The sequence below is a fragment of the Cebus imitator genome, unplaced genomic scaffold (genome assembly GCF_001604975.1).
Source record: "Cebus imitator isolate Cc_AM_T3 unplaced genomic scaffold, Cebus_imitator-1.0 Scaffold17, whole genome shotgun sequence".
Taxonomy (NCBI): Eukaryota; Metazoa; Chordata; class Mammalia; order Primates; family Cebidae; genus Cebus; species Cebus imitator.
The window spans coordinates 8,177,847-8,192,632 of NW_016107332.1; the positions used below are offsets into that span (position 1 = coordinate 8,177,847).

A 14,786-nucleotide genomic window follows, 5' to 3' on the forward strand; every position below is an offset into this window, starting at 1 on the left:
TATCCTAATTTCTAGTCAACATTAAATCTTGAATGCCTTATGCCATATTCTAAGTTTATTTTAGTGGCTGCATTATATCAGTGAATGACAATTTGTCTAACCAATCCCCAGTTGTTGAGAATTTAACATACTTTTAAGATTTTCGAATAGTAATAATCCTCTCCTGCACTAAATGAATTCAGGAGAATGCTTAGGGAAGTTGAATATCTATTACGTATGTTGCAGGTTGTATTTCTAGAATATTATTTGTCATTATATTTATTTATGGTACATTTGATATGTCTGCATATTTTATTTGTATTATTTTTTTTTAATTTTCTTTTTATTGAGTGTTTTTCAGGTTGGCTATTATAACAACATAATTATATTAAAATAGAAGATAATTATATTACCTTTTCTAATTATAATGAATTATATAATAAAAATAAGATAATGATATAATTATATAAACTCTAAGATAAGTATTGTGGGCTGCTTGCATGGAAGCCTTTTAAAAAAATTAATGAATTTTATTTTTTAGAGCAGTTTTTTTGTTCACAGAAAAATTGAGCAAAAAATACAGAGATTTCCCATGTACTCCCTCTTCTCACATGCACAACCTCCTGCACTGTGGACATTCTGCACGGGAGTGGTACATTTATTACAATCAATGAACCTACAATGACCCATAATTATCATCCAAAGTCCAAAGTTTATATTAGTATCCATTCTTGGTGTTGTAGATTTAATGGGTTTGGATGCATGTATAATGACATATATCCACTGTTATAGTATCATACATAGCCGTTTCACTGCCCTAAAAATCCTCTGTGCTTTGCCTGTGTATCTCTCACTTACCTGCTAACCTTTGGCAGCCAATAATCTTGTTGTGAGTTCTGTATTTTTGCCTTTTCCAGAATGTCTTTATAGCTTGAATCATATATTAGGTACAAAATCATATAATAGGTTGGGCAAAAACCATTAAAAGAAATGGCCAAGAAAACACAATTACTTTTGTGCCAACATAATAGTACGTAGCTATTTCAGAATGACTTCTTTTACTTAGTAATATGCATTTAAGTTTCCTCCATGTCTTTTCATGGCTTCATAGCTCATTTAAGTTTTTAGCACTGAATATAATCTATTGTCTGATATACCAGTTTATTAATTAATTCACCTACTTTGCTGTTTCCAAGTTTTGTCAATTTAGTAAAGCTGCTATAAACACCTGTGTGCAGGTTTTAATGTAGACATTTTTTTTTTTTTTAGCTTCTTTGGGTAAATACCAAGGAGCACGATTGCAGGATTGTGGTAAGAATACGTTTAGTTTTGTTTGACAGCCACACTGTCTTCCAAAGTGGCTGTACTGTTTTGCATTTCCACTAACAATGAATGAGAGTTCCTGTTACTCCACATCCTCGTCGGCATTATGTCAGCTTTCTGGATTTTGGCCATTTTAATGATGTGTAATGTTACCTCACAGCTGTAATTTGCATTTCCGTAATGATGTATGTTATAGAGCATATGCGTATTTGCCATCTGTCTATGTTTTGTGGTGTGGTGTCAGTGAAGGTCTTTGGCCTATTTTTTTTAATTGAGTTTTAAAAAAATTGTTGAGTTTTAAGAGTTCTTTGTATGTTTTGGATAACACTCCTTTATCAGATCTATCTTTTCCAAATAGCTTCTCCTAATCTTTGGCTTGTCTTCTTCTTCTCTTGATGTCCACACATTTTTAATGTATTCAAGTCTGTCAGGGTCCATTTAGATTGTTGTTTGAGATTTTGATTTAGAAAGCTCTTCCCTGCTTGAGTACTACACATTTTCACCAACATTTCCATTATTTTATAGCTTTATTTATTTATTTTATTTAACTCTTGAACTGGTCTGAAGTTTGTTTTGTTTCATGGTTTGAAGTAAGTTCCTAACTTCTTTTCAAATTCTTAAAAAAGTTACAAATCCAGTTATTAGAATGGTTTGCTCATTCACCACTGATCTGAAATGTCAATGTTTAGTGTAATATATATTCATGTACAATACATACTATACACTACATTACAAACATATGTACATGTTTGGGGCTTTCTTTTTTTTTTTTTTTTGGCATTGATCCAACTCTTTTCTTCTACCATTACTGGATTATTTTAATGTAACGTTGTTTTAATGTAATATTGTCGTACATTTTAGTAACTGAAAATGCAAGCCTACTGATTATTCTTCCATTTCAATGTCTTCTTGCTTGTTTTACAATTTTATTTTTCAGATGGATTTGAGAATCATTTTGTTACCTTTGAAGGGATTTATTACTAGGAGTTTGTGGTAGTTTTAGATCTCTACTATATTTGAGAAAATTTTATCTTCATACACAGTTCTTAGTCATGTTTCTTTTGCTTCTCTTTTATGAAGAAGTTATAAGGCTGTCTCTTATACACATCTCTTCCATGCTGAAATCAGACTTCTTTCTTTTGCTTCTCTTTTATAATTCTTACATAGTAAGTTATTGAACAAGTCTGAAATAATGAATGATTAAATAATGAGTATAATATTTATTCCCTTTAACATTCTTTGTATTTCCTCCTGAACAAAAGTGTAAACTTTAGAAGCAGTAAACAGTTACACCGTTGATAAAATTCAATATTTATATCTGGGTTTTAGAAAGTTTCAAAAAAAGCCACATTCAAATACCAATATATACTTTCTGAAGTATTTTTTAATAGTCTCAAATCAGCTAGGACATTCAATACTCCGATTCTTAAGTTAATTAAAATCAACAGCCAAAACTTTTATATTTAGGAAATGGATATAAAAGATCTTTTTATTTTGTTAATATTTTCCAAATGGCTATACAGTATGTATTTTTGTTCATTTTTTTAAATTTTTTCTTTCCTTCCAATGCAAGCTTCATAAATATGGAGATTTCTGTCATTTTGGATATTTATTATTTTTGAATAACTCCCAGTGTCTTTCTGAATAGATTAACATATAAATACTTATTCCTGGTGATCAAAGCTATTGGGAGGTGTGTGTGGTAACTAGGAATCGTGACCTTTCTTACTGGTTTGCCTTGTTAATTCTTTAGAGTTTACTGTGATGAAAATCTTCTAATACTCAGTAAGTCTTGTTCCCTGCTTTCTAATCTTTACACCTCATTTATTTCTTATTACATTAAGAAGTATGTTAAATAATGCAAATAATAGGGGAATTTTTCAGTTGTCACTAGCCTTTAGGTTTGACAACCATTGGTAAGAGTGGATTTGTGCTTTTGTTAAGAGTGGATTCATTGCTGGGATGTTACTACACTTAAAGTCTCATTCAACCCTTTCCTGGTGTTATGCAAGAAACTATAGACATAGCATTTTTTAACCATGTATTTTAAAAACCCATACTGTTGGCATTTTAAATGTGAAGTGCTACTGTAAGTCATATATTGAAAATAATGGGTCGTAATTAAAATTTTAACATTTTCATGTGGCGTCTGGAATCTTCAGTACCAATGTATGACTCAATGAATGCTTATTTGGTTGGTTTGATGAACAGAAATTGTAAGTGCTTATATTTTGGTAAGAAATTATGGTACTGTATCCTATCTTATAAGTAAAACCCCTGACTGTAAAAGCTTTAAAAGCAAAATGTTAAAATTGGGATATGATACAATAATTATGTCAGAAAATCATGTTTTCAGTAGGCACACTCAATTAATTCTAGACTAGCAAGAATCTCAGTGTTTGTTGCTAGTTGTGTTAGTCATTCTGTACAGTGATGTTTATGAGATTAAAGTGCTGTTGTAATATTTCATAAATAATTTCTTATTTTAATAGTAGAATACCATGCTTTATAAATGATGCTTTTTTCTTGGTAATCAGTATTGTTTCATGAAGATGTATGCATTTCTAGTGGGCATGATTTTTAGATGGTATTTTGTCACATGAATATTCGTATTTCTGAACAGTGACTTTTAGAATCTACTGTCTTTTAAATCTTATTCTAGTATGGTAGCAACATGTAGCAAAACTCAATAAAATTTCTGTTTCAGTTCCTCAGTCATAGCAGCCACATTTTCAACTGTTCAGTAGCCACACATGGATAGGGGATACCATATTGGACATTGAACATATTTGTTATTACATAAAGTTCTATTCTAAAATATAAGCAATTGTTCATTAAAAAAGTATATGATTTATTTTTACTTTGTAGTAATTCCTGAAATAAAATATTTAAATTACAAAGGAAGAATTAAACAAAAACATAGTGAAAGGATTTATTCTCTACTATTATTTTTGTTTTAGGTTATTTATGATCAGTAAAGTAGTTGTTTTAACTCTAGCTGAACAGAGTGTGCTTGTAGTCTGCTCAGCTAGATCCAGAATCCAGTGAGGAGAGAGGTTTTCTACCATTGTTCCATCATCAAGTACTATCCTCTCAAATATGCAAGCAGTGACAGCAGTGGGCAGTAGCTTTGGGAATATCTACCTATTTTGGCATTAATCTCATCCCTGGAGTTCATAATATTTCCTTATAAAACCTCTCATTTTTCCTTCCTCAGATTTGTGAGAAGGCAACATTGGAGAGACACATAGGTGAGGCTGTGCAGTAGAATAAAGATTTGCAAGGTTTTTCTAAGATAGGCTCTTAATTCTCTTCCTTCATTGATCTTGTAATTGTAGAGTAAACTTTATTATAGGATCAGTATCTTCTCCAAAGTTAATTATTTTTAAAGCCCTTATAATAATTTAAGTGACATTTTTATGTTTGTAATATGCATTACGTTTACTTATTCTTAATGGTATAATTTCAACTTTCAAATAGTTTGAAACTTTCTTTAGAGTAGGAGAGGAAAAAAGCATCTAGAACTATATGTATTTTAGAGTTCAGCCTTGTTATTGAAAGAATCCATTAGTTGCCTGCTATTGATTTCTTTAGATTGCTTGCAGTGATTGAATGCTGAGAAGGTATAGTTATTAAAACTGCATATATATGGTGGGAATTTGTACAAATAGGAGGGTTAATGTATTCTAAGGAGTAAAAATTGGTATCAGTTTGGTGATGTATGTGTAAATCTATTTCGAGTTTTTTGAAATGTGTCCAATTTGCGTGAGCAATTGATTAGGTATTTTTTTTATTTGGAGGTCTAACTTAGATTCTAATGATTAATTGTATTGACTAGATTAGTGGATATATTTGCACACTATATGGTCCCATGTATAGTATGTTTATCTCTAAGACCAATAGAAGACAACTTTATTACACATGTCTGTTAACATGAAAAGGTAGGAGAAGTACCAGCCTTCAAGTGTAGAGCCATCATCTCACTTGTCATTTGCATCTGAGTTAAAAGTACAAAATAGCGAGTGTGGTCTGAGATGTAATCATTCATCAGTCCTTCTTCAGTAAGTATTTACTGAGATCCATTAACCCTCCTGAGCTTTTTTATTAAAAGTTTCTCTTTTACATAATCATCCGAAATGCATCAGCAAATTGACATAGATTACATAAATATAGATTGCTAGGACACTTATGGTATTTAGGTAAAGGGAAAATATATATTAAAGATTATTTTTCCTCTGGAAAAAAAGTCTTTTCTACCAAATTACAAAACTATTCAAAAGAATTATTTTCTAAAACATAATCTTTCTTTGGTATGCTGTTGAAATAAAAGGATTTAAATAAGATACACATGCTGATATATCTGGAAATGAAAAAGTGTAGCTTGGCCAGGCGTGGTGGCTCATGCCTCTAATCCTAGCACTTTGGGAGGCCAAGGCTGATTACCTGAGGCTTACCTGAGATCGGGGGTACAAGATCAGCCTGACCAACATGGTGAAACCCCGTCTCTACTAAAAATACAAAAAATTTGTCAGGTGCAGTGGCGCATGACTGTAATCCTAGCGACTTTGAAGTCTGAGGCAGGAGAATTACTTGAATCCAGTAGGCAGACATTGTAGTCAGCCTAGATTACACCACTGCACTCCAGCCGGGGCTACAGAGTGAGACTTTGTCGCAAAAAAAAAAAAAAAAAAAACTCAGCTCTTCTTCCTGGGATTAATATTGACATTTAATTAGAAGATGAACAGGTGTTCTACAGATATTTCATATATATCATTCTGAAAATATATATTATGTGTCATTCAACCTCATCAAAACGTTATTTCAAATGTTTGAAAATAGTTTACTAATGCAATTTTGTTCCCAAACAGATCCATTTTTAGTATATCTCAGTTTATGTCAACTTTACTTTCAATTCTGTGTTTACATAATTGATCTTTCAAAAATAAAAAGATAATTAGAACAAATATCAGGATAATATTTAATAGTGTTTTTTTTTTTTTTTTTACAAAGTATTAGATCAGATTTTTTTGGGAAAAAAGCTCTGTGATTGCTTGTTTTGAATGGCAAGCATTGTATTTTTTTTTTAAGTTGTTTTCTGGTTGTTGTTACAGCTATGAAGTCTTACACTCCATACTTCATGCTCCTGTGGAGTGCTGTTGGGATAGCGAAGGCTGCCAAAATCATCATCGTGCCTCCAATTATGTTTGAAAGCCATATGTACATTTTCAAGACGCTAGCCTCAGCCTTGCATGAGAGAGGCCACCATACAGTGTTCCTCCTCTCTGAAGGCAGAGACATCGCCCCATCTAATCATTACAGCCTCCAGCGCTACCCAGGGATCTTTAACAGTACCACCTCAGATGCTTTCCTACAGTCCAAGATGCGGAATATTTTCTCTGGGAGATTGACAGCAATCGAACTGTTTGACATACTGGATCACTATACCAAGAACTGTGACATGATGGTTGGCAACCATGCCCTGATCCAGGGTCTGAAGAATGAAAAGTTTGACCTGCTGCTGGTGGACCCTAATGATATGTGTGGATTTGTGATAGCTCATCTTTTAGGGGTTAAATATGCTGTATTTTCAACTGGTCTTTGGTATCCTGCCGAAGTGGGCGCTCCTGCTCCATTAGCATACGTCCCAGAGTTTAATTCACTCCTCACAGACCGCATGAACTTGTTGCAAAGGATGAAAAATACTGGTGTTTACCTCATTTCCAGATTAGGAGTCAGCTTTCTGGTTCTTCCCAAATATGAAAGGATAATGCAGAAGTACAACCTGCTGCCAGAGAAGTCCATGTATGATTTGGTTCATGGGTCCAGCCTGTGGATGCTGTGTACTGACGTAGCACTGGAATTTCCAAGACCTACTCTGCCTAATGTTGTTTATGTAGGAGGAATCCTAACCAAACCAGCCAGTCCACTACCAGAAGTAAGGTTTGCTGAATTCCTTGGTAATTCTTTTTTAATGTAAAAGTCAATTTTGATTTTTGGAAGAGATAGGATTAGTTACTGTTTGATAGCTAACAGTACTCTAAAACGTGATTAGGACATGGGGCCTCAAAAGTCCCTTTATTTGGGTTCAACACTTCCCTGGGAAACAATCCTGCTTTGAATGAGCATTTCTGTAATTCTGAAAAGACTGCTGTACCATATGGTCAATAAACTGTCTGGGAAATAGGTTTCTGATTAAGGAATAGTTATAGTATTTGAGGATAATATAATAAATCGTTAGTTTTAATGAGTATAAGTGATTTTACCTTTAATTGCACACAGAGTCCCTTCTGTTCTACCCTAAATTGCACAGGTATCTATGTTTAGCTTTGGTTGAGTGAACTGAAATAAGCATAAAAGAAGTGAATAGAGGTTCTTCTCTGGGAGGGTATAACACTAGTTTATGTCCAATCAGGAAAGTGAGGTGGTAGCTTCCATCAAAGTAGAGAGTTAGTTAATTTAAGCTAGTAAGTAAATGTAATGGTTTTAAGGAAAGCATACTCTATTGCTATTTCATTTTAATGATGGAATCAATGGTACTTTAAGAAACTCTGTTCCTTATGTCAAACTTAAATCGTTTTTATTGGTTGAGCCATCAGTAAATCCCTTGGTGTTCTGTTCACCATCCTAGTTTGTTTTTTATTAGGTATCCTACACTAGCAGAAGCCATAGATATACCTATTGTTGTAGTGAGTTTTCTAATGTCCGACTGAATCTCTAAATTTAACCTCAACATCAGGTCCCGTTTACTAGGAAGTGTAGGGCTTATTGCTGGATTTTCTGTATTCAAACTATTTGTACTCCTACCTCTATAAATAGCCTCTCAAAACAATTCTGCTAAATTGTTGATTTCTAGCTCTGGTACTACATACTAAAAATTCTGTCAGGGCCTTGATGAAGAATAAATCCAGATTTTCTCATATAGATGAGAATAATCACAGGGCTGAATTTTGTCATGAGGCAATAAAGTTTTTAGAAATATATGACCCATAGGCTTTTCTAATATGGTCATTAGACTTATATTTAATAAATAATATATTGATATATTTCATGTAACATGGAAACATAGAAATGGCCTGTACACCCATAGCATTTCAAATATATGCAGCCACTGGAAGCTATGAGGGCACACACTTGTTCTCTCTGACATCAAATGTAAAAGATATGGATTAATATCAGCTTATCTTAGCCATTCATGTATTTATCCAAGCTCATTTTGAATCATCAAAACTTCTCTGGCAGAGTCACCTTACTAAAGGTAGCTAAAATCAGATTTTAGAAGCAGCTTCTAAAAGATTTGGTAATCGGGTGTGTCTTTACCCTAACTGAGTTATTTATAATGTTACACAAATCATTTTTGTTCTCTCTAGGTCTTCATCTTTTCCCAGCTAGAGTACCACCTTTCTGCCAGCTCCTTTTGGTTTTCATCTGGGTGCTCTCTCTCTCTTCTTCAATCACTTGATTGAAGAAGAAATATATGATGAAAAGGAGCTAGACGCTGTAGCTCATGCCTATAATCCCAGCACTTTGGGAGGCCAAGGCAGGAGGATCACCTGAGTCTAGGAGTTCGAGACTATCCTGGACAACATAATGAGAACTTCTCTCTACAAAAAATAAACAAAAATTAGCTGGATATGGTGACACATGTCCATAGTCCCAGCTACCCAGGAGACTGAGATGGGAGGATCACTTGAGTTCAGGAGGTCAAGGCTGCAGTGAGCTGAGATCACACCACTGCATTCCAGCCTACGTGTCAGAGTGAGACCCTGTCTCAAAAAAAAAAAAGAATGTTCTGACTGCCTTTTCTTTCCTTCCAGTTCCTTTACATTTGTCTTGAGTTCAGCTACTTGAATGACACAGTTAACTACAGGATAATACCTTGTGTTTTGTTTTCAGTACTCTACTTTTCAAAAAGATGCACAGCATCTGAGATTTTTTTTTTTTTTTTGGTACAATCCGTGCATTTTTTTCTCTCATGGATTCCTCTGCACACAGATGTCCTTACTAGTGTCATTATTTTGTTTTACACAAAAAACATCTTTTTAGTGGTCTTTGGAGCTTGACGTAAGGAACTCAAAATCTTCTTTGATTTGCCATAATTTCTCATTTCCACTGGCTTGATTTACTTTGTGGACTCCTTTCTTCTTTTCCCTGTGAGCTTTCTGTAGTGGTTCTTTTGAAATGTGTTTTTTATTTACAACATTTGCTTTGTGCCAATTAGTTTGGTTGCACACACAGACTTGGCAAGTGTGCATGAGTTATGTATAGTATGTGTACATAGATAACTGTATTGCAATTATTGGAAGTCTGTTAGATCATCATTGTGAAGGGCTGTTTTCATTTCAGAATGTTATTTATAGTTTTTGAGCAGAGAGTATTTTGAAGAATGATGTGCAGTACTCTTTCAGGCATGCCTTTTCTGGTGTGGTTTTATATGCTTATGAACATGTGTTCTCAGTGAGATTTTTCTGGTAGATTTATTTGAGATAATAAACTGTACCTTTTCATTCTAAAAGTTAATGAGTTTCTCAAATGCCTGTATTATTTGCAGGGCATTTGTTGTGTTGATAGCACAAGAGGACCCAACAAGCAGCTGTGTAGAACACATGATTGACATATGGCAGCCTAATTGTTAATTGCCTTGGTATCTTACACTGGGAATAGATTAGGTTTTGCAGATGTCTGTAAATGACTGGACAGTGGGACTGAATTTCGCAACCTGGGATGAAAGGGTAGATAAAATTTATAAAGAACATTTTAAAGAAGATTTCATAGTATTTGAGCCTAAAGAAATCCTGTAGAGAGCATATATTTCAGCTCCATTCATTTTATTTATTCCTTCCCTTAAAGTAGGTAGAATAGACATAGAGAATAGTCCATCCATTTCTTGTATAGTAGATACAAAGACTTCATCAAGGGCCACACAGAAAGTCTGTGGCAAAGTCAGGTGTAATGTGGGTTGTTTGCTATTTATTAGGTATTTTGTCAAGGTAATTGTATCTTTTGTCACTCATTTTAGCCATGTACTCATTTATAATTGTGTATAAAACCATGCAGAGACAGCACTTTTTTGAATCTTAATTATTTTACATCTCTCAAAGATTGTGAGGACTTAATACTCAAGTCAAATGAAGCCATTTGGACTCTTACTTATGCTTCAGAGATTTGATAAACTAAATCAGCCTAAATTCAAATGCTTTTGATTACAACATGTGTCAGTGTAGAGTAAAAAAATTGATGTGCCTTCATACTAGAAATCATTTTAAAATGCATGTTAGAAATGCGCCTGGAAAAACAACTCATCATCTACTACCTGGCTACCTATAATAGGAGTCCTTAAACGATGTGGACTAAGGGGAAGAAGTCTGGGTTGGATCACATCCATATAGTGATTTGTCTACTCCATCATTGCAGGCCAGGAGATAACATGGATACAGATTTAAAAATAAAAATTATTTGCTTTGATCAAGAAGGTCTGTACACAGGCCCCTATTTGAATAGATCCTTTAAATATTAAATATGAATGAAATAATGACATCTAATTGGAGAGTGATTTTAAGTTTTATTTATTTTATTAGCAGATAATAATACCACCAAAGAAAAGTACATGTTTACTTAGGCAATCTAATAGTTATTAAACATTAAATGTTTCAGGTGATACTTTTTTGATGACTTCCCATTGGCTGAAATGGCCTAGGCTGCCAGGCAGTTGCTGTCTGCCAGTTTTCAACTTCTACAGCCCCAAACTCTTATAGTACCTAACAGCACTTTAAATACTGTTTTGTTGTTGTTGTTGTTGTGTTTTTGTTTTACATGGCTCTCTGAACTAGAATGTAAGTACCTTAAAAGGTTGATATTCTATAGCCTGAGTGCCTGAAAAATGGTTGGAACTAAATAAAAGTTGAATATTTAATGAACTGTATAAATAGAAATAGTTGCCAAAAATAGGTGATTCGGTTAGTGCAACAATGTTAATATGATAACTGTCATCTGTTTATTCCAAATTTATGTCTGTGTACCATCCCAGCCATTAAGAAAAAATCTGTGCCAAGTTTTTTCTTTTGTTTTTTTGAGATGGAGTCTTGCTCTATCACTCAGGCTGATGTGCAGTGGCATGATTTCAGCTCACTGCAGCCTCTGCCTCCCTGGTTCAAGCGATTCTGCCTTACCTCCCCAAGTAGCTGGGATTACAGGTGTGTGTCACCATGCCTGGTCAATTTTTATATCTTCAGTAGAGACAAGGTTTTACTATGTTGGCCATGCTGGTCTTGAACTCTTGACCTCAAGTGATCCGCCCAACTTGGCTTCCCAAAGTACTGGGATTATAGGTGTGAGCCACCACCTCACTTCCTCCTAAGTTATTCTAATGAATTAGAATAGCTACTCCAATGTTATGGATAGTGAGAAAAGCAGAAAACCATGCATTACCCAATTGTGAACTAAAATAGTCTTTTCTCTCTTCCAAATATGCATATAAACAGGGACTGTAGTGAAAGACAAGCCAACTGAGGTAGCATGGCACTCCTTTTTAGGTACTTCAGAGATGCTATATTTCTACATTAGGAGTATTTAGGGCATCTTAATTTCACCAGTTGTGGAGACATTTTTATTTAAGGAAACAGTCATGGTGAGAGATTTAGATTAGAGATAAACAGAGATACATGGGACCAAGGAATGGGCCCAGAGATATTCACTGTTTGTCATTTTGTCATTTGCTGGAGCTCCCTCAGAGAGTAATCTTGGGAACAATGAGAGATTGAGCAACAGAGTCCTTACATTAGCCACTTGTGAGCAGGTGAGTTTATAAGAAGAAAAATGAAATGAAGAAACAAAGTAGTGGCTTTCCATAGTTGGTATTCCTTGATCAACATAGAAGCCATTACATGTTCTTACATATGGTGGTTGAAATCTGATTTCATCATTAATGAATGAAATCTATAGGCTTGGATATGAAACCAGGGCCCTTGGGGCTAAAGGACTTGATTCAGGGTTGCAGCAGATGTGGAAAATTAAGGCCATTTTATTAATAGTTACATATCAAATTTATCTTACAAAATTTAAAGCTGGAGATGTAAAGCTTCATCTATATGGCAGTACTATGCTATTTTGGTAGCTATGTGGGGGTCGGAAAATTGAGGACGACAATGTTTACAAGAGACTAATAATTTCATTCCAGTTACTAATTCTGAGTTCAGAAATGATAGTACTTTAACTACTGTTTGTTTGTTTGTTTGTTTGTTTTACATGGCTCTCTTAACTAGAATGTGAGTACCTCAAAAGGTTGATACTCTATAGCCTGAATGCCTGAAAAATGGTTGGCACTCAATAAAAGTGTAATATTTAATGAACTGTTAAATGATAGCTTGGCAGAAAAAAATAAATTCCCTAAGGGAACTCATTAATGTAAAATGTTTTTGCAGAAGTTTTATAGGCTAGTCATGTATTCTGTTTTTATTTTATAGTAAGAAGCCAAATTACCTTGCTAAAGAAATCTATCCAGGAAGTAAATAAATCAGACACTGTTGGAACTATCAGTGACTTACTGTTAAGTTCACTGATAGAAATTTTCTAAGCAGCAATGTAGTTTTAAATAGCTTATCAGCTGCTCTATAAGCATTATGGGCTTACAAGGATTTCCTGATATGATAGGATACACAATATACAAATGAATCAAACAAACTTGTGTTTAATTGATATTGCAAGATCTGTCATGATTTTAAGTTTTTAAGCTTTAATAAGCCCCAGGGAAATTTTCATTTGGGTATTAAGTCGAACACTGGCAATATTTTTAAGGGAAATATTTTTAACTGATCATTTTTAGAAATGACAATTTTCTCAATTAAATTACTGTTGACACCAGTTTGGGGGAATGATATTCTTCACAAATGCTCTAATCCTAAGCCAAACAGGTCTATTTATGAAATTGAAATTGCAACTGCCAAAGAGTTTGCCAGATCTAATTCTGAGCCAGGTTTTGACAGGACGGTGTGAGCATGAGCTCGTGAAAAGTCGGTGGCACTGAAGACAAACTACCTGTTTTCTGGCTTTGTTTATGAAAAATTATGTATCATTTTCCAGGTATTGTACCTGGTATACAAAATAGCAAAGTGGAAAAACGTGGGCTTTTTTAAGTCAAATGGCCCTGGCTTTTAGTCTTATCTTCATATGACTCTTTTGGATAAAGGAGTCAGCTTAATTAAAATGAGGTTAGGATGTCAGTACTTACTTCAGAGGGTTTTTGGTATATAAGAGCCAGGACAATACCTGCTGATGGTAGTTATTACTCTTTTACTTTTATTAATTGCTGTAATAACTCATAACTTTCAGTGAGCAAAGAGTATGGAATCACTGATTACTTCTTATTTTCCATATGCTGAAGAGAAGAATAGTTCTCAGGGGAGTGCATGGAGATGTAGGAGGGATATGGAGGAAGCATCTGTGGTTTCATCTCTCTTCGTTCTGGCGGTTGACACTGGTACTTCTGTTTTCATTTTGGGGATTTTTTTTTTTTTTCTTTTTTCCATCCTTTCTCTCACTGAAGTAGAAGAAGGAAGATGATAATTGAGTGAGATATGTGGTTCTTAGATTATCTGCAGTGTGTTAAGAAATGAGCAGAAATTGATAGATATATCTTTTCTAGGGTAGAAAGAAGAATTTAGGGAGTAACTTCATCAGAATGTTGGCTTCTTTAACCTCTGGGACACTGTCTAGTTTTTCAGGCCTTTCAGTGGAGGAACTGGGACTGCAGCCCCTCTTCTGCTGGAACCACACCTATGCATTCTCCTGACTCTGTGCTTCTCATTTTTGAGGAACCTAAGGTGGAAACTCTAGAGAAAGAAATGATTGCTTTCCTTCTAGCCCAGGATTATACTGAATCTCCTCCACACTCAGACCCTGCAGAACTAGACTCAGTATCCTAGAAATGTCAAAAAAGTCTTAGTAGTTTCTTCTAAGATCTAAGGTGCACACTCAGCAACTGACCCCAATATTTATCCCAACTTCTTCCTATATTTTCTATTAGGTTGGTGCAAAAGTAATTGCAGTTTTTGCCATTAAAAGTAATATCCCAGCAGGGCTCAGTGGTTCATGCCTCTACTCCTGGCATTTTGGGAGGCCAAGGCAGGTGGATCACCTGAGGTCAGGAGTTCGAGACCAGCCTGGCCAACATGATGAAACCCTGTCTCTACTAAAAATACAAAAAATTAGCAGGGCATTGTGGCACATGCCTATAGTGCCCCCTACTCGAGAGGCTGAGGAATGAGAATTGCTTGAATCTGCAAGGCGGAGGTTGTGGTGAGCTGAGATTGTGCCACTGCACTCTAGCCTGGGTGACAGAGTGAGACTCCATCTCAAAAAAAAAAAAAAAAATTAAATAAATAAATAAATAAAAAGTAATGTCCCATTGTATCCTTTGTATTCTCCTTCACTTTCCTCTGTATTGTTTAGATCAAAATTTCATGAAATTCTTGTTAACACATGATTGTAGG

The 14,786-nt window shown here is 34.6% G+C and overlaps 1 protein-coding gene across 2 annotated transcripts in view; it reads left to right on the top strand.

Annotated features, from left to right (window-relative positions):
- Nucleotides 1–14,786, top strand: part of UGT8 (UDP glycosyltransferase 8) — an 82,257-nt gene that overhangs the window by 21,815 nt on the left and 45,656 nt on the right. The window contains exons 1-3 of one of the 2 annotated variants that reach the window (XM_037732235.1): nucleotides 4,301–4,422; nucleotides 4,520–4,553; nucleotides 6,414–7,237. In XM_037732235.1, the coding sequence (XP_037588163.1) occupies nucleotides 4,402–4,422; nucleotides 4,520–4,553; nucleotides 6,414–7,237 (879 nt within the window). In that variant the 5' untranslated portion in view covers nucleotides 4,301–4,401. Of the gene's footprint in view, nucleotides 1–4,300; nucleotides 4,423–4,519; nucleotides 4,554–6,413; nucleotides 7,238–14,786 lie in introns of those variants that run through there. The other variant, XM_017510579.2, reaches the window with a different exon arrangement.